The sequence below is a fragment of the Meles meles genome, chromosome 7, assembly GCF_922984935.1.
Source record: "Meles meles chromosome 7, mMelMel3.1 paternal haplotype, whole genome shotgun sequence".
NCBI classification, from domain to species: domain Eukaryota; kingdom Metazoa; phylum Chordata; class Mammalia; order Carnivora; family Mustelidae; genus Meles; species Meles meles.
In genome coordinates this window covers 81,752,255-81,772,617 of record NC_060072.1, presented here as the reverse complement: position 1 = coordinate 81,772,617, position 20,363 = coordinate 81,752,255, and the positions used below count along the sequence as shown (strand labels likewise).

The 20,363-nt window shown below is 36.4% G+C and overlaps 1 protein-coding gene across 2 annotated transcripts in view; it reads right to left on the bottom strand.

Moving 5' to 3' along the window:
- Window positions 1–496: 496 nt before the first annotated feature.
- IRAK4 (interleukin 1 receptor associated kinase 4) overlaps window positions 497–20,363 on the bottom strand; it is a 30,423-nt gene continuing 10,556 nt past the window's right edge. For both annotated transcript variants that reach the window (XM_046013591.1, XM_046013592.1), the window contains exons 3-12: window positions 19,472–19,617; window positions 18,435–18,617; window positions 17,115–17,275; window positions 16,189–16,253; window positions 12,982–13,096; window positions 12,452–12,561; window positions 7,970–8,153; window positions 6,375–6,437; window positions 2,848–3,006; window positions 497–2,728 (exon numbers count right to left, since the gene is read on the bottom strand). In XM_046013591.1, the coding sequence (XP_045869547.1) occupies window positions 2,693–2,728; window positions 2,848–3,006; window positions 6,375–6,437; window positions 7,970–8,153; window positions 12,452–12,561; window positions 12,982–13,096; window positions 16,189–16,253; window positions 17,115–17,275; window positions 18,435–18,617; window positions 19,472–19,617 (1,222 nt within the window). In that variant the 3' untranslated portion in view covers window positions 497–2,692. The remainder of the gene's footprint in view (window positions 2,729–2,847; window positions 3,007–6,374; window positions 6,438–7,969; window positions 8,154–12,451; window positions 12,562–12,981; window positions 13,097–16,188; window positions 16,254–17,114; window positions 17,276–18,434; window positions 18,618–19,471; window positions 19,618–20,363) is intronic.

Below are 20,363 nucleotides of genomic sequence, written 5' to 3'. Positions count from 1 at the left end.
GTGCCACATTTTGGTAATTCTTGCAATATTTCAAACTGTTATTCGTATATTTGTTATGGTGATCTGTGGTCAGTGACCTTTGCTGTTACAATTGTCATTGTTTTGGGGCACCAAGTACAGTGCCCATATAAGACAGTGAACTCATTGGTTAATGTTGTGTATGCTCTCACTGTTCTACTGACCTACTGTTCCCCTATCTCTCTCCTTCTCCTTGGGCCTCCCTAATCCCTGAGACACAATGATACTGAAATTAGGCAAATTAATAACCCTGCAGTGGCCTCTAAGTGTTCAGGTGAAAGGAAGTATCACATCTTTCACTTTAAATCAAAGGACAGAAATGATTAAGTATAGTGAGGAAGACATGTCAAAAGCTGATAGCTAAGCTGATAGCTAAGTTGTGAATGCAAAGAATAATTTCTTTTTTTAAAAAGATTTTATATATTTATTTGACAGAGAGAGAGATCACAAGTAGGCAAAGAGGCAGGCAGAGAGAGGGGGGGAAGCAGGCTCCCCCCTGAGCAGAGAGCCCAATGTGGGGCTCAATCCCAGGACCCTGAGATCATGACCTGAGCCAAAGGCAGAGGCTTAACCCACTAAGCAGCCCAGGCACCCCAAGAATAATTTCTTGAAGGAAATTTAAAGTTCTACTATAGTGAACACATGAATGATAAGAAAGGGAAAATTATTACTGATAGGAAGAAAGTTGATTCCAACACTCATAGATGATTTTGGGGAGTTTAAAACTTCAGTGGAGGAAGTAACTACAGATATGGTAGAAAAAGCAAGAAAACTAGAATTAGAAGTAGAGTTTTAAGTCATGACTAAATTTCTGCAATCTCATGATAAAACTTTAACAAACGAGGAGTTGCTTCATAGGGATGAGCAGAGAAAGTAGTTTCTTGAGAAGGAATCTACTCCTGGTGAAGATGCTGTGAAGATTGTTGAAATGACAACATAACATTTAGAATATTGCATCAACTTAGTTGATAAAGGAGTGGCAGGGTATGAGAAGATTGACTCAAATTTTGAAAAAAGCTCTGCTGTAGCTAAAATGCTATCAAGCAGCATTGCGTGCTACATGGAAGTTGTAAAAGGAAGAGTCACTTGATGGGACAAACTTCATTTAAGAAGTTGCCACAGCCACCCAAGCCTTCAGCAACCACTGCCCTGATCAGTCAGCAGCCATCAATGTGGAGGCGAGACGCTTCATCAGCAAAAAGCTCCCTGTGAGCTCAGATGATAGCATTTTCTAGTAGCAAAGTATTTTTAAACTAAGGTATGTACATTACTCTTTTAAACATATGGTATGGCATAGTTAATAGACTACAGTGTAGTGTAAACGAAAATTTTATATGCATTGGCAAACCAAAAAATTTATGTGGCTCACTTCATTGTGATACTCATTTTTTGTGGTGGTCTGGAATCAAACTGTCCATATCTCTGACGTATGCTGTGTTTTAAAAGTTAATAAAAAGGACTACAGATCCCTGAGATCTATGGCCATTTTTTATGGTTACAGGGCCAGAAAGTGGGTAGGGCAATAATACTTTAAAATGTGTCTGATATTCCTCTTAATTATATATCAGAAAAGTAAGGCAAAACATTTATTAATTGTTCCTATTACCTGCTTGATTCTCATAGACATATTGAGAAAAATTTAAAAATTTTAGTTGGCTAGCAAGCAAACCAGTGGGTCAGAAATATGAGAAGAAAAACAGTTATTTTTCTAGAAGAATTCAGTTTCTTATGGTTATACAACCCAAGTCTTAGTTTTTTTCTTGCTGGGTAACAGCTGGAAGGTAGCTCTCAGCCTAGAAGGCCACCCTTAGGGCTTAGCCAATATGGCCTTCTTACAAATAGTAGCTTACTTCTTCAAGGCCCATGGGATAATCTCTCAGGCTTCTTATAAGAACTCACCTTATTAGGTCAGCCTCACCCAGCAGAGTCTCTATGTTGATACTCAAAGTCAGTAGATTAGGCAGGCACCTTAACAACATCTGCAAAATTCTTTCATTTTTGCCAGGTAACATAATCTAATGTTGACGATATCATCATGGAAGTAACATCAGGGCATGTTTGGTTAGTGGTGAATGATTACTTAAAATAGCATACTCTGAACATGATCCTATAAATAAATGACTATAATTGGATTGTATCTAAACTTTAAACTTTATATCACTTTACATGTTACAAAGTGCATGCACCTATGCAGCCTCATTTGATTTTCATGACTACCTGTCAGGGAAGCACAAGAGATACCAGCCTAATGATACCAGTGAGAAAAAAAAAAACCAAGGCTCAAAGCTATGCCCAAAGCGCTACAGCAAATTAGCAGCAGAACTGGGCTTTGGCCTAGGGTCTTTTCACCCTATGGTCCAGTCCTCCTTGTTGCTAATTCTGTAGTTTTCAAACCATGTTTGGTGAGGCTCCAAGGAGAGGTCTGAGGGATTACTCAAGAACTGAGGGTGACACTAAAAAGCTAGAGCTTAGGGTGGATATCGTGGCTCTACTTTTGCTTGTATATTTGTTGGGGGTCCTATACAAGCTTTAATAGCCACTAACCTGCTCCATGCTGCCTGGTTAAAGGTTCAAAAGAACTTTTACAAGAACAAAATTTTAGTTTAAAAAATGGTTCAGACAGGTGTATACAAAAAAACCCCCAAAAAACCCAAGAGTCTATTCCAGTAAAATTTTAAGAAGTTGTCATGTCTTGCAGCAGTTGTTGAACCTTTCAAAAAGAAAGACAGAAAAAAAAACTGTATTAAATAATTGGTTTGCAATGTAAACTTAGAAAAAAAAGATGAACCCTACCTCCTTCACTTTTTAAATAAATATAAAAAATAGTACCTTCTTAATGTCTGGTCTCTTATTTTTCTTTTCATGCAAGCATTGACTAGCAACACAGTACATAGCTTCAATGGAAGTGGGATCAGTGTCATTCATCTTTGTATCAACATAGTCTTCAATTGTCTTTTCTTCATCTTCAATTTCTTCTTTAATATCTAGCTTTAAAACAAAAATTTTTTAAAAGATTTTATTTTATTTGTCAGAAAGCGAGAGAGAGACAGAGAACAAGCAGAGGGAACAGCAGGCCGAGGCAGAGGGAGAAGCAGGCTCCCCGCTCAGTGAGGAGCCTGACACAGAACTCGATTCCAGGACCCTGGGATCATGACCTGAGCTGACTTAACGGACTGAGCCACCCAGGCATCCCAAAACAAATGTTAAAACTTCATTAGGAGTTTCAAATAAAAGTCAAAGAAATCAGAATGTAAATGGAATTACTTAATCTACTTCCTAATGTACTCATTTTACTATTTTTATAAACTTACTAAGAGTTAAAGACATACAGGAGAAACCTTATTTATTTATTTATTTATACATATATTCATACATAGATACATACACACACAGCTTTTAGATACTATCAGCCATCTGCCTTCTAATTTTTGTATTTATGTTGCTGAGCTAAGGGCTCTCATATTCCCATTTACTAGGGGCTCAGGGTGATTTGCTCTCCTTTTAAAAAAAATTTTTTTTTTTTTTTTAGGGTGATTTGCTTCCTGATGTGCTCCTGATAAAGCAATTCCAATTTCTGGACCCAGACTCCTCCTCCCTGCATAGGCAAATTTCTCTATAGGTACTCAAATTATTGAATTGAAGTGAAAAAGACAGAAGGAAAAAGGGGACAGGGCCATGATAAAAAAGTAATATATAGGGAGAGAGGCAAGGACTATGTGGTGGGATGAAGATGAGGATAAGGATGATGTAGTGGGTTGAGCAGTGGCCCCAAAATCAATATGTCCAAGTCCTAATCCCCAGAATCTATGAATATGACTTTACTTGGAGAAAAGGTCATTGCAGATATAATTAAGTTAAGCATTTTGAGATAAAGTCATCTGAAATTACCCACATGGGCCCTAAATTCAATGACTAGCATTTGTCTAAGAGACAAAAAGAGAAGAAAACAGACACAGGGAAGATAATGAGACCAGAGAGGCAGAAATTGGAGTGAGGTAGCCTCAAGTCAAGGAATCCAGCAGCCACTAGAGGCTGGAAGAGGCAAGAGTCTCCCCCAGACCCTCCAGAGGGAATATAGATGGACCTTGACAACACCTTGATTTCAGACTTCTTACTTCCAGAACTATGAAAGAATACATGTCAGTCCCTTTAAGTCCTAGTTTGTGTTAAGTTTTTTTTACAGCAACCCTCAGAAACTAATATCATGAAAAAGACTATTTATATGAGGTCAATTATAAACTCTCCAGAAACTCTTCCAAATGTATTTTGAAAGCATTTGAGTGATGGCATAATCTAGTGATACAAAGCTTCTTTGAAGGATCACTCCCTTTTGGTTATACTTGTGATAACATCTTATTAGTTTATAGTCATACTGCTTTCAAACGTTAAGAATAAGTGGAAGAGTATAGTCATCCCTAAGGTTTTATGATTTTTCACTATTATGTGGTCATGTGTAAAACTTATGACTGAGATGGATTCTGTGTTTTTCTGGATTTCATACTTACTCAAACCACAGGTTTGAAGCTTTTATAACATTTTAAAAGTGGAACAAGTCTCAGGAAAAAGGATTTAGACCTTTAGACAGGTGGATTTGCTTAAAAATATAAAAAATTACAAGGTAGGAAAAAACAGAGTTCTTTTTCTTTTCCTCCATCCTCCCGTATTTTTAATGCACACACTTTCTCTGTATAATCCAACATATATCCAAAGCTTTATCTATGCCTGACACTAATGGCTCCAAAACTCTATCTGCAGCCCAGGCTTCTGTCTTGATGCCCAACACCCAATGGGACAGATAATTTTATTTCTTGATGAGGACAAAGTATCACTATGTATTATTATAAAAAAATCCAGATATTATGCAAATAATAACCTTCACAATAATATTATGTTCTATAAATATACTTCAATGGGAAGTGTTATATAACAAGTAATACTGAATTAATGCATATCCAGGGAACCATGGAACGTTTTTTGTTTTGTTTTTTTTTTTTTTTTTTTTTTAAGATTTTATTTATTTATTTGACAGAGAGAGATCACAAGTAGGTAGAGACGCAGGCAGAGACGCAGGCAGAGAGAGAGGAGGAAGCAGGCTCCCCGCGGAGCAGAGAGCCCGATGCGGGGCTCGATCCCAGGACCCTGAGATCATGACCTGAGCCGAAGGCAGCGGCTTAATCCACTGAGCCACCCAGGCGCCCCTTGTTTTGTTTTGTTTTAAGATTATTTATTTCCTTCTTTCAGAGAGCGAGATAGAAAGAGCATGAGCAGGGGGAGCAGTAGGCAGAGAGTGTGGGAGAAGCAGGATCCCCTCTGAGAAGGGAGCCCAATGTGGGGCTTGATCCCAGAAACCTGAGATCATGACCTGAGCCAAAGGCAGACACTTAACTGACTGAGCCACCCAGGCGCCCCAATAGAAGGTTTTATAATGTATTTTTTAGAAAGGGACACCAGTAACAATATTAAATATATAGATATCATATTTATTGCTTTTCTTAAAGTGAAAAATGGCATCAATCCCTTGAGTAAAAATATCATACCCTTTGACTTTCTAATCTCCATTCTAGGGGAATAATCTGTTATACATATATTATCTGAATTTGTCTCACTGGTTTGCCTCATTAGAATACATAAATTAGAATAAAGTCAGTGTAATTATTACACTGTTTTAAGTTTTAAGAAAAACTTACTCATGATAGTAAATATTTCTGAAGTCTTTACATTATAAAAGATTTCTGTAATTTTTTATTTTTATAAAAAGACCCTCCAGGTTCTTAAAATTTACTATACAGGAAAAAAAAAGATAAGGCATAATTTTCTTATGGTTTTAGCATTCAGTTAGTCTATTTATATAATTGCCAATGAGTGCCTAATAAAATACACAGGAAATTTTTTCTATCATAACTTTATAAATAAAATTCCATTAGGGAAATGGTCAGAAAATTCTACTAGCAATTCCATTCTTTTTTTTTTTTTTTTTTTTTAGCAATTCCATTCTGATACAAATCTGAATGGATGCCATTTTGTTTTTCCTCTCTGAGCTGAAAAAGCTGTTAGTAATCACCCCGAAAGTAAACAAAATAAAAATATACTGTAGAAGACCTAAAAAAGTCATACAGTTCTATTCCAGTTTTACCCAGAACATAGAATATATGTGACTTTTCCAAGCTTCACAAATACTTTGTGGCAGAGCTGAGATTAGAAATATGTGATGCTCTTTCCATATGCCACTTTATAATTGCCAATGAAAAGATTGCCAATAGAAAAAGACATTGCTAGATGCCAAATTTACCCATATAAATTTAGATTATAAATGCAAAGAGAAAAGGGCTGGAAAAAATAATAAATCTTTCAGTTACCAATAACTGAGGTTCACGGTGCTCATCTACAGCTGGAAGTCCAGTTATTATTTCTAATAAAACCTATGAAGACAAAAAAAAGTCCGTTACTATCACACTCAAGACAACATTTGAAAAGAATATGGATCGTTTTTTGGTCTTTGTTTTAAATTAACATAAATTGAAGAATATGGATCTTGATTATGAAATCTGATTAATCATTTCCATACATTGCATTATGCCTTTTAGGCATTAAAGCAGGAAGGACCGGGCACCTGGGTGGCTCAGTCCATTAAGTGTCCGACTCTTGGTTTCAGTTCCGATCATGACCTTGGTGTCCTGGGATGGAGCCCCACACTGGGCTCCTTGCTCAGTGGGGAGTTTGCTTGAGAGCCTCTCTCTCTCCCTTTGCCCTTTCCCTCCGTTCATTCTCTCTCTCTCTCTCAAATAAATAAAATCTTAAAAAAAAAAAAAAAAGAAAGAAAAAGCAGAAAGGACATGAGTTGGTCATTTCTCACCACCACTCCCTCACAGAAACCTTGGGTTCCACCAATCCCCACAAGCAGTACTTTTCTATTAGCAACTTATTAAATAATCAGCTCCACTCAATATGTGTTCTGGACATTCTTTCTCCTGTCTTGCAGGGGACTTTTCACAAAAATAATTTTCTCTGGGTTTTAGAATATATTATTTTCTAAATTTTAGGCATATCCTACAATTCTGTGCCTTACCTTCACAGTGCTGTGAAGTTAAATTTCCATATAGGAAACATATACACAAAAATAAGATGAAGTAGAACTTGATTTCTCCAACCACTCCCACTCACTCCATCTTAAAAGTTATTCAGAACAGACCAGTAGATCAGAAAATGCCAAAGTGAATGTCTTTTTAAAAATATTTCATTTAGGAGTGCCTGAATGCTCAGTGGGTTAAAGCCTCTGCCTTTGGCTTGGGTCATGATTCCAGGGTCCTGGGATCGAGCCCCGCATCAGAGCCTGCTTCCTCCTTCTCTCTGCCTGCCGCTCTGCCTACCTGTAATCTCTGTCTATCAAATAAACAAATAAATCTTTAAAAAAATATTTCATTTAAAAATATGACATTAAAAGGTGTGCTGTATGACATGATTTGTTTTGTGCACTAATTTTTTTTTTAAGATTTTTATTTATTTGTCAGAGAAAGAGAGAGAGAGAGACCATGTGCACAAGCATGGGGAATGGCAGACAGAGGAACAGGCTCCCCAGTGAGCAGGGAGCCCGATGCGGAACTCGATCTGGCGACCCTAGCATTATGACCTGAGCCAAAGGCAGATGCTTAACCAACTGAACCACCCAGGCATCTCTGTTTTATTCACTAATTTTATGTAAGCTTCATACTAATTCATGAGGATAGTGTAGTAAAAACGTCATTTCTTGTAGTTACTTCAGAAATCCATTTTTAAGAGTTCCACAAATTTGGAGAAGCTTTTATAACTTTATCATTTAACTAAGGGTTAAAGTAAACAACACACACATTTATATAACAAAGCTAAGCAAGACAGGTATTCCAAAATATTCTATTTCAATTTCACAGTTATAGCCAGAATGATTATTTTTACTAAATATATATGTGAAACTCACCACACCAAAGCTATAGATGTCAGATTTGGGTGTTATTTCTCCTCGTAGAGCCTCAGGTGCCATATAAGCTGTTGTTCCCACAATTCTGCTAGTCATGACTGTCTGGGAAAACTTCTCAGAAGCCCGTGCAAGCCCAAAGTCAGATATTTTGGCTGTGAAGTCTTTATCTAGTAAGATATTTGCACTGAAAAGAAAAAAATATTTTTCTTTTCGAGCAAGTCAAACAGTTCATATTTATATATATACAGAACATATGTACATAGTTACAGACTATACCATTTTATAATACATATCATAAAAATTTGAAATTCATATAAATAAATCTAGGTTTCAGATTAAAGAAAGAAAAGATCTTTTTCTTTCCCTTTTTGTTTCTTAAGGAAAAATTTTAGGAGAATAAAAATGAAATAAAATTGTCCACATCAGTGAGAGATATTTTCATTATTTCATAAATAATTTATCACAGGGAAAATTTCCCTCGGTCTCCTAAAGCACCATTCTTATTCCTTTCCTAATATTTTTCAACTCACTTAAAAACAAATTTCCAACCAAAGTGTCTCAATTATTCATGTCTTCATTCTTCTTTTTAAGTTTTTAATTTTAATTCCAGTACAGTTAACACGCAGTTATATTAGTTTCGGGTGTTATTCTTTTTTTTTGTACTATCTGAAATCTTTCAAAGAGGAAAGAACATGGTTAAAAGGTCTTCATTTATTCATTACAAGCATTCGCTCATACATGCATAGTTGCATTCAGTAAAATTTTTATCAAGGAATCACTATGTATAATAGTATTTAAGCTCAGTCTTGCATGGAGAAGGGATTTTCAAATCTTGTCTATGAAAAAGGTACATAAATAATTTTTAAAAATCCAATAAATACTCCATAATGGTGATATTAGGTACAAAATGCTGAGAGAACCACATGCCTGTAAGAACTGGAGAAAATTCTAAGGAGAGGGTGAACAGTGTGCTTAGTCTTAAAGAATTATTAGAAGGTGAGGGTTAAATGAGGGGAAAAAAGCCATTTCAGGCAAATAGAGCAAGATGAGCAGAGTGATGAAAACATAAAAACATATGATCAATTTCAAGAAACTGGTGCCAATGAGGGGTGCCTGAGTGGCTCAGTGGGTTAAGCCTCTGCCTTTGGCTCAGGTCATGATCTCAGGGTCCTGGGATGGAGCCCGGCATCAGTGTCTCTGCTCAGCAGGGAACCTGCTTCCCTCTTTCTCTCTGCCTGCCTCTCTGCCTACTTGTGATCTCTCTGTGTCAAATAAAGAAATAAAATCTTAAAAAAAAAAAAAAAAAGAAACTGGTGCCAACAAAACATGGAGAGAATATGAATTTGATCCTATGAGAGCAGGATGCCAGCAGAAGCTTTCGTAGCAAGGAATTGGTGCTATTAGACTTGATTTCTTTTTGAAGATTTTTATTTATTTATTTGAGAGAGTGTGAGAGAGAGAGCACGCACAAGCAGGGAGGGGGCAGAGGAAGAGAGAGAAGGAAGACTGTCCACTGAGCGAGAAGCCTGACTTGGGGGGTCAATCCTACAACCCTGGGATCATGGCCTGAGCTGAAGGCAGATGCTTAACCCACTGAGCTGCCCAGGTGCCCCTAGACTTGATTTTTAAAAACATAATCTGGTGGTATAGTAGTGAATAGTTGAGAAGTGGAACAGACTAGGTAAAGACTGACCAGGAAAGCTTGTATTAAAGCAAATGAGAGATAGTGAGAATCTGGATAAAGAAAGAACACTGGAAGTAAAAAAAGGAACTGAGAATTTTGAGGCACATTCAACAAACTTTATAATGAGTTTGATGCAAGGAATGAGAAAGTCCTTAGCTTGGGAGACAGGAGGAATAGTGACTTCATTTGACCAGGAAGGGAATACGGGAAGAAGACTTTGGTTTGGAAGAGAAAATGAATTTGATTTCTGATATGTTAACTTAGAGGCTTCTGTAGGACACTGAGGCAAGGTGTTTTTGGTCTGGAGATACTGAAAATATAGGATTGGAGGCTGATGATACAGATTTGATGTCACCCACACATAGATAGCAGGTGAAGTCAATATAATGTCAGCAAGAACACTTTGTGGGAACAGAAGAGACAGGAGGTGAGAACAGGAGGAAACACACCAATATGTAAGGGATGAGAGACTGTGCTGTCCTCTCATCTATGGCTGATCCCTTTACTTGGACTCCTTCCTATGTTCTCAAGAACCTCACTCCATAAATTATCTCACTTCTCTCTTCTATTTTATCATCTCCCTTTCCCCATAGGCATAAAAACATGCTTTAGTCTCTGCCATCTTAAAAAAAGTTTCCTGAATGACACATTATTTCCAGCAATCACCCTTCACTATCTAAATATCATAAAAGACTTGTCTACACTCACATTTCGGTTCTCTAGCTCCCACTCACTCCTCAAATACATCCTGAATTCTGCCCAGTCACTATGCAGAAATAGGGCTCTGTAAAGACGCTAATGCTCTTCAGGGCACTAACCAAATGGTGATTCTTCAGTCCTCACCCTGACCTCTAAAAAGCAACTGACATTTTTTTTTGACTAGTCCGTTTTGGGAAATATTCTCTTTCCTCATTTTCACAGATACCATACTCTCCAGGTTCTCATCTGACCTTTCTGTGCCTACTTTCTTAGATTCCTTTTTGAAATCATTCTCTTCTATTTGGCCATTAAGTCTTAAAGTTCCTCAGGACTAAATCTTGGGATGTTTTCCTAATCTCTATCTCTCCTTAAGAGACTACAATCATATAATAGGTCTTCAATTATCAACTATATGTAATTCACAAATTTATATCTTCAGCTCAGACTTTTTCAGCTCCATATCTGTATATGACACTAACATTTCTACTTCTATATCTTTTTATTTAAATTTTATTTATTTATTTGACAGAGAGAGAGAGATCACAAGTAGGCAGGAAGGCAGGCAGAGAGAGGGGAAAGCAGGCCCCCCATTGAGCAGAGAGCCCGACATGGGGCTCAATCCCAGGACCCTGAGATCACGACACGAGCTGAAGGCAGAGGCCTAACCCACTGAGGCACCCAGGCGCCCCTCCACTTCTGTATCTTAAAAGAATCTTAAACACAACATGTATAAAAGAGATTTCACATTCTCAACCATCAACCTGGTTGATCAACCTCTTCCAGTGCTTTCTATGTAAGTGAATCATGCCACAATCATCTCAGAATGCAATTCAGGAAGCTAGAAATCCAGGAGTCATTCCTGACATGTCCCTCTTTCTGATCCTTCTGCAGCCAAGATATCAGCAAGTCCTCCCATCTTATTTTTTTTCCAAGATTTTTAAAAATTTATTCGAGAGAGAGTGAGAGCAAAAGAGAGTGAGCTGAGCAAGTGAGAGAGAACATGAGTGGAGAGAGAAAGGAGCAGGCTCCCTGCTTGGGGCTTTATCCCAGGACCCAGGGATCATGACTTGAGCCGAAGGTAGACGCTTAACCACCTGAGACACCCAGCACCCAGTCCTGCCATCTTAATCTCTCAAATCTGTTCACTTCTTTTCATAATAAACTGCTATCACCAAGACTTCTGTGATAGCCTCCTAACTAGCCCTTTCTACAAACTGTTCTCTACACTCAAGTCAAAGGAATCTTCTCCAAACTTAAACATGATGCCACATCTCTACTTATAATTTTTCAGTGGCATCCGATTATATTTATAATAAAACTAAAGTCCTTACATTAGTCTGTTAGATGCTATAGGTTTAGCTCCAGGATGACTTCTATAATTTTATTTTATATCAATCATTCCTTTAATTTCTGCATTTCAGTTATACTGTATTCATTTCACTTCCTAAAATTTGTCTATGCTTTCATGTTACCTCTCAATACTGGTCTTAAAAATGCAGTCCCTTCTGTCTAGAATGCTTTTCTCCCTACCTTCTGTAGTTACCCTCAAATTGTGCTCACTTATTTCCTACTCATTCTTTGGATCTCTGCTAAAATATCACTTCCTCAGAGAACTCTTGTTTATACTAATACTGTACATTAAACACTGTACTACTTACTAATTTTCTATTATTAGTGATCATTTGATTGATGTCAAATACTACATGTGTTACTTTTGCTAACTATATTATCTATAGTGCCTAGCACATAGTAGGTGCTTAATTAATATTGGTTATTTATGCAAGAAGAAAGAAAATTGAAATGCACGCATGGAGGATGACAGTGATTCAGAAAACAGCGGTGATCCAGAAAGTAATTTTGACAAGGCAAAAGTAGTCAAGAGAAACAAAATGCCATGCTACTCAAAAAAAGATCATGTAGGATGAGTACTAAAAATAGCTCAGTGGGTTTTGAATAAAGGAGATTATAGATGTTTTAATGAGAAGAGCTTTCAAGGAGTACTGTAAGTTGACATGCACATGAAATTTGAATAGAAAGAGTGAGAGCAAGTTATTCTACAAAGATGGTTTTCCAAAAACACTTTTTAGAGTAGCATTTACCTTTTAATGTCTCTATGAATATGATGGTTTTCATGTAAAAAGCTGATGCCATTAGCTGCATCTTGAGCAATCTTGCATCTCATATGCCAAGGGAGTGGTGGAGTATCATCCTTATGAAGTAACCAACCCATTAAAAAAAAGGATAAAAAATCTATAGAAAATATAGAACAGAACATTTTCCCAAGCAACTACTGAAAATGATATTATATCACCAAGAATTTGGGACTGTAATTTTTAAAAAATTGTTCAAAAATAATCTCTAAGTAAGATCAAGTCAGAGTCAGCATTTCTTATTTGACAATAAAAATATATAGGAGCTCCTTCAAAGATTTGTCTTGACTGGTAATTTTGTATTTAAGATTATCATTACAACATAGCAATCCCAGTTGTTTATCTACCAACCATATAATTTTCAAAGAACAGGAAAAATGTTAAGATTAATGTGGTTTAAATAATCTTGTCACAAGGTGAATTTTAGTATTCCAATACATAAACAGAAAGCCAAACAATCTGATGAACAAATATCTTACCAAGCAAGACAGCCTGTCTAGCAATGAGCCATTGGGCATATAAACATAGACTAAGCAGAGGTCATCTCCATCACTTGAGAAACCAAGCAGTTCTACTAAGTTCTCATGTTGACACCTACAACAAATAATTTGCCACTCAAAATTATTATGACACATACATATATTCAGCTGTTGGTTGGAGGTTATTCAATTTAGAGCTTTAACAGAAGAAAAGCACAAGAAAATAATGATATGCTATATATATTATGATACATATGTTTATAACATGTTTGTTTATTGTAACCATTTATAATTTTCTGTCGTTCTTTGTCAATACTGATCAACATTAGGAGAAAATCCTTTTTCTATTTTATTTATTTAAGTAATCTCTACTTCCAACATGGGGCTTGAACTCACAACCCTGAGGTCAAGAATCAAATGCTCTTCTGAGATCAACTGAGCCAGCCAGGCACCTACTGTTTCTATTTTATAGTAAAAGCTCAATAATTTAGAACTTTGAAACTTGTGATAGTTTGGTCAAGGACTGGTCTGATCATTACCTTTGTGTAACACAATTTTCAGTGATAGTTTTACAGGAAAGATTTCAAGAAGTCTGTTGAAACTGCTATGACAACCCTTTCAAGAATTTTCTAACATATCCAAAGCACTGATTTATAGACATCTGATCTCTAACTACACCTAATTTACACATAGTTGATCTTTAATGATATCTTATTATTTATAACCTAATTTGAGTTTTATCTACTTGAAAAGAATAAAACCAAAGAGAGCTGAACTATAACAAAACCTTAGGTATCTGTGGTAGAGTAGAAAGAAAACTGGGCAAAGTCCTAAGTTTAAAGTTCAGCTCTGCCGCCCCCCCCCCCGATATTTGATTTATAGGCCAAATTAACACTTAACAAGTTAACATCTCACTGAGCCTCAGCAACTTCACCAAATGTGGATAATAACCCTACTATGTAACATGGATGCTGTGAGAATTGAACGAGCAAATATATGAGAGCCTAGAAATAAACTTCGAACATGATATACATTCCATCCAAGTGCTTACTCACTTTGCTGATATAAAATCATCTAAAATTCTGGGATTTAATGATTTCAAATCAGACTTTAATTTGAAATCAGTCTATCCTCATAAATATATTTTTTTAATATTTTATTTATTTGACAGAGAGAAATCACAACTAGGCAGAGAGGCAGGCAGAGAGAGGAGAAGGAAGCAGGCTCCCTGCTGAGCAGAGAGCCTGATGCGGGGCTGGATCCCGGGACCCTGGGATCATGACCTGAGCCGAAGGCAGAGGCTTTAACCCACTGAGCCACCCAGGTGCCCCAATCCTCAGAAATATTTTAAGAAGTGCAAATTAAAACAAATAAGTACTCTATTTTCCATCAAACTGGCACATTTTATTTTCTTTTAAATGGCACATTTTAAAAATGAGTAGGTAACATTTCCTGAGTTTGTACTATATAGAAGGCACTGTGATAAGTGATTTACCTGCTCTGTTTTATTTAATCCTCACAATAACTTAATGAAGTAAACACTATTATTATCCCATTTTATAGATAAGAAAACTAATAGTTAAGAAACTTGGCTGGGGTCATTCTGCTAGTAAGATCCAGAAATTGGTACTTACTAAGAAACAGTAAGAATATTCAATGGTGGTAAAGTAGCAGTGAAATTTAAATTGTAATACAGTGCTGATAGGCGTGCAAATGACCATAATTTATTTATAAGGCCATTTGGACATGTACTTGCAAAGTTTTTAAGAAGTTCAGGTGTTCTGAACCAGTGATTCTTCTAGCATTCTACCTGATAAAATAAGCAGAGTTACATTTAAAGATTTATATACAAGGAGATTTAAAGGAACTTTAATTTGTAATGTTGAAAATTAGAAACAAAACTAGGAGGGTACTGGTTTAATAAAATATAATCATATATGCTGAATAATTAATGTACAATACTGTAAATTAAAACTAATAGACTAATAAAATGTTTCAAAATTATTTTTAATGACATGGGAAAAAAGTTACACACACATCATGAAGCAAGTACCTCAAAATATTAGCCATGGCTCACTCTGAGTGATATATTTAAAAGATGCTTTTTATTATTTCTCTACTTTGAACAAACTACTTTCAGCATTACAGAGTGACGGGGGAAAAAAATCCCGAAAGAAAGAGGCTTTTCTTTTTTTTAATCCGTGTGCATTATTTTTACTACGACCGAATTAATTCCAGTCTATTATTTCTATCTTGAGGTTAAGCAATCACAATTCTTAATTTATAGCAATGGGTGTAATTGAGTGTAAAATTGGTAAATTTCATCAGGATTCATATCAATAATGTTGTAAGGTAACAGATGGGGACTAGACGTATTGTGGTGAGCAGTGAGTAATGCATAGAACTGTCAAGTTGGCATGTTAAACCTGAAACTAATATCAACATTGTAGGTCAATTACATTTCAGGAGTAAAAAAAAATAAATTTAAGAAAATGAGAAAGAAAAAAGCTCAGGCTCTGGCATCATATGTGTATGTCCATAACTACATTTCTGTAGGGATAGGATACAGGTCTGGATATGAAAACCAGAACTGATTTTTTACTGGCTATGTGGCCTTGGGGCAAGTTACATAATGTTTCTAAATCTCATGGGGAAAAAAAAAGGTAGGGGAGGTTATAATAACTGTTATGAAATTAAATGAGACCAGACACATAAAATACACTGCACTATAATTATCAGAATAGAATCCTGATTTGTTTCTCTCACTCTTCCTGATGACACTCACTAACTGACAAGCGTACTGGATCCATGTCTTCTAAGGATACTGACATACAAGTTTTTCCTGGTTTAGGGTTGTTAACATATCTAAGGGCCGATAATTCTGTATATATATATTTTTGTACCTCTATAACTTATTTCTCATGAATTTTGGGAGCCACAAAGATGATAATGGAAGATAGTTGAAATTCTTTGGAACTTTGCTCTGATGTAAAGAAACAAGTGCGACTTAAGCTCCAGGCATGTGAGTATATGTAGTCACAGATTTGTAGAATCAAAATTCCTTCAATTCCTCTCATCTAAACCCTTTAGTTTAATTCTACATATCTGGAAATATCACTAGTTCATGGCACACTCTGGGTGAGAAACCAGGTCTCCTACTCCTTGAGCTGCTCTTTTCCACTCTACTACGTTGTCAAATTAACTTACTTTGCCATAACTTTTATTTCTTGATCAAACTGCTGTCTCAGTTCTTCAGTACTAATGTCAACCATCTGAAAAAGAAAAGAATAAATAATACAATACAATAACCTCAAAGCTCTTAAAGCTAAAAGGAGGTGCAAAAGATGGCCTGGCTGATCTTGCTTTCTTTAAAATCTAAGGCATTATTCTCCCCATTTTACAGAATAACTGAGAACTAGAAATATGAATGATTTGTTCAAAGTCCCATGGCTAGTTAGTGGAAGGAAAAAAACCTTACAAACCATATAACTATAAAAACCTCACTGAGTTATTATAGAAACAAAACGAAATAATATGAGAAGCATTCTGAAGAAAACATTTGTTGTAACAGAAAACATAAGCAAATTTGAAGAGAAAAAGACAAAATCTACAAAATATTTGTAACATATATGACAACAGGTAACTATCTTAACCATATAAATGTATATTATATGGATATTTCTAGAATATAATAACAGAGTTATAATAAATCAAGTACATGGTGAAAAGTCTAGGAGAAATGGGAATGAAGGACTTGGACAATAATTTTTTTCAATCTTTTTTATTATACTTTTTAAGCTTATTTTTAAATGAGAAAAGTAACATAAGAAAGTTGTTTTTACAAAATTTTCTTAGTATCTTCCCATTTTCATCTTGATTATGCATGAAGCACTATGTAGAACAGGGCTTCTTAACTTCATTTTGTGAATCTTCTGGAATTATATGTATACTCATATGTGTATGCCCTTAACTACATTTCTGTAGGGACAGGATCCATAGCTTTCAGCAAATTTTTAAGTGTTAAAAACTACCAACTTAGAATGATGTTTAAAAAAACTTGCACTGAAATATTTCCCAAAGATTAATTTAAAACTTACAAAATAATTCTTTTTACTCTTAAACATATAACTTACCGCTGCAAGTTTCTTCACTGCTACAGTTTTGTTGTTCACGTAGCCTTTATATACAACTCCAAATCCTCCCTCTCCCATCTTGTTGCCACCGAGGGAAATGGGTCTCTCATCAAAGTTATTTGTGACATTCTTCAATTCATAAAATGAAAAACTGTGAAAACCTATAATGTCAATAAAATAAGGAAAAACTACTTTGATAAAAAAGATATTGGTTTTAATAACCTTAATATTTTTTCAACTTGATTATTTCATATATATGCAAATATTTACAACTTTGGATTAGGCGTGATAGGAGTACAGCTATCTTTTAAAAATAAAAATTTAGGGGTGCCTGGGTGGTTCAGTGGGTTAAAGCCTCTGCCTTCAGCTCAGGTCATGATCCCAGGGTCCTGGGATCGAGCCCCACATCAGGCTCTCTGCTTAGTGGGGAGCCTGCTTCCCTTCCTCTCTCTCTGCCTGCCTCTCTGCTTACTTGTGATCTCTGTCAAATAAATAAATAAAAGTCTTTTAAAAAATAAATAAAAATAAAAATTTAAGCTTCATCTTGAGAATTCTGCCTGGTGATCCTCCATCCAAAACTCTAGTCACTTATTTTCTTTATAAAATGACCCTTTCTTTCTTTCTCTTTCTTTCTTTCTTTCTTTCTTTCTTTCTTTCTTTCTTTCTTTCTTTCTTTTTAAGATTTTATTTATTTATTTGACAGAGAGAGAGAAAGCACAAGCAAGGGGAGTGGCAGGCAGAGAGAGAAGCAGACTCCCTGCTGAGCAGGGAGCCTGGTGCAGGACTCCATCCCAGGACTCTGGGCTCATGACCTGAGCCAAAGGCAGACGCTTAACCGACTGAGCCATCCAGGTCCCCTAAAATGACCTTTTCAAGTTATGTAAATATTTTCACAATTTGTCATACTTCTGCAGTTGTTTGTATGTCCTATTGCCTGTACTCACTGATAACACACTGACTAATACAATGATGATGGTGCTTAGTAAGTCAGGAGAGAAAAAAGAAAATCCACAGAAGAGCTATGGCCAGGGCACCTGGGTGGCTTAGTCGTTTAAGTGTCCCCCTTCAGCTCAGGCCATGATCCCAGAGTCCTGGGATTGAGCCCCATGTCGGGCTCCTTGCTTAGCAGGAAGGCTGCTTCTTCCTCTCTCTCTCTGCCCCTCCCATGGCTTGTGTGCTCTCTCTCAAATAAATAAATAACATCTTAAAAAAAAAAAAAGCTATGGCCAGTGTGCACAAACAAAAGGAGAGATTTATTTCAAAGCAACGATGGTTTTAATGACAAACCCACTAGCAGAAGGCACTGCAAATGTTACTTACGTGTATCACTACCTTCTAAACTTGGATTTTCTGGACTTGAGGAGTCAGGTGGCATATAATTTTGTTCAAGATTCTGCACAGGTAACACAAATGTCCTGTCTTTGCCATAGAGAGGCAACTGTTTCTGCTGAACCGTTACAGCTTCATTAGGAGGTAGTGTATTAACTGTTTTGGGAACAGCATCTGCCAAATGAAGTAAGATACAAATTGTCCTTTCATAAGAAAAAGTGTTTATGAAAAAGTTAAACTAGGAACTCAGTTCATTTGATGTCATTCCCATTTCCACAGATTAAACCTCCTTTTCTCACAGCACACACAAGAAGCTACCTAGTAAGAATTTGTAAGTTTTGGATAAAGACGAGTAGAGAGGGTAAGGTGGTGTTTTCAAAAAAATCTACGAGCCACCTACATCAGAAGCACTGAAATGTGTTTAAAAACATCGGCCTTAACCCAAGTCAAGAATTCTGATAATGAGGTCGGGAATAGAGCCAGGAATCTACACACAAAATAATGAGAACTGCTGGTGTAAATGGCATCAGAGGGAAAAAATAAGGTTATGAGGAAGGCACCTAGACAGTGACCCAACAAAATACAATGTGGGGAAATCATGGTCACAGATCCCATTGGAGTAGAAGTTGAGGGTGAAAAAAAGCAAGAGCTTAAAACAAACAAACAAACAAAAACAAAAAACAAACAAAAAACCCCAAAACAAAACACCCCCACAAAACACAAAAAAACCCACAAAAACCCAAAAAACGAATTTCTGTCCTTCTAAACTTCCTACTGACACAAAACTCCCTGACTTGAATGGTGGGCTCAGACCGGATCATGAAGCCTCTATCTCCTTAGTGGCAAGTCCACAGTGCCTTATGTCTAAGGTGCTAGTATGAGTTGGGGAGCGTGGAAAGAATGAAAAGCAGTCTCAAATGTAAGGCTCATCTACCAGGAGAAAAAAGTAAGAGTAAGGAGACATGTTCCTATTTCTGTCACTTGCCTTTCCACCCTAGTTGTTGATGCCCTACTCACACTCCGCTTACCTGGTAGCAAAAGACTTGCTGCGGCAAAAAACTCATTTTGAATCAAAAGATCCACAAGATCACCAACTGTGCAATTCGTGGTGCCCCAGTCAAACAGTAATTCACAAGTGGGGCTTTTTCCGGTTTGAAGTAATGCTTCAAATCTCCTTAAAAGCAAGTGACAAAACCCCCAAATTAGTATGTAATAGACTTCACTGAAAATAGGAATTATTCCCCCATGCTCCCGCCTCGCCCACAGTACCTCCTACAGTATTAAAGGAAAGGGGCAGCAGGAAAACCAGCAAGAATTACAGAGAACCGGGAAGACAGGCAGAAGGGAAAAAGATGCTGAAGGTAATGATACTGTAAGTTAACATACACTGAATACTTACTGAGTATCTGCTTGGGGGCCACAGGATGCATCCACATGAACTCATTAAATTCTCAAAGATACTATGGATACAACACTCATTTATTAATGAGAAAGCCAGGTGTGGAGAGGTCAAGTAACCAGCCCAGACCCATACAGCCAAAACACTGTATTTAAACTGAGATCCAAATTCAGCTCTCACTTGACATAAGGGTGTGCTCTCAACCTACTAAGCTGTATTACTTCCCTACCTGACTTATGACTCTGCTAGCCATAGGATTTTTTAATAAACCATTCTGCTTAATGAAACAGAATACAATGCATAAACTTGGAGAATTATTCCTTTGATCCCTACTATATTTCGATTATATTAAAAGAAAAACAGATTAGTTTTTCATTCTTACTTCTTCAAAAATTTGTTTGAAAAGTAACATTTAAAAACTTAACAATTTTTTTCTGCTTTGCCTCCAAATTATTTATGTTGCAAAATTTCAAACTTACAGAAAAGTTTTAAGAATAATACCATGAAAGGGGCACGTGGGT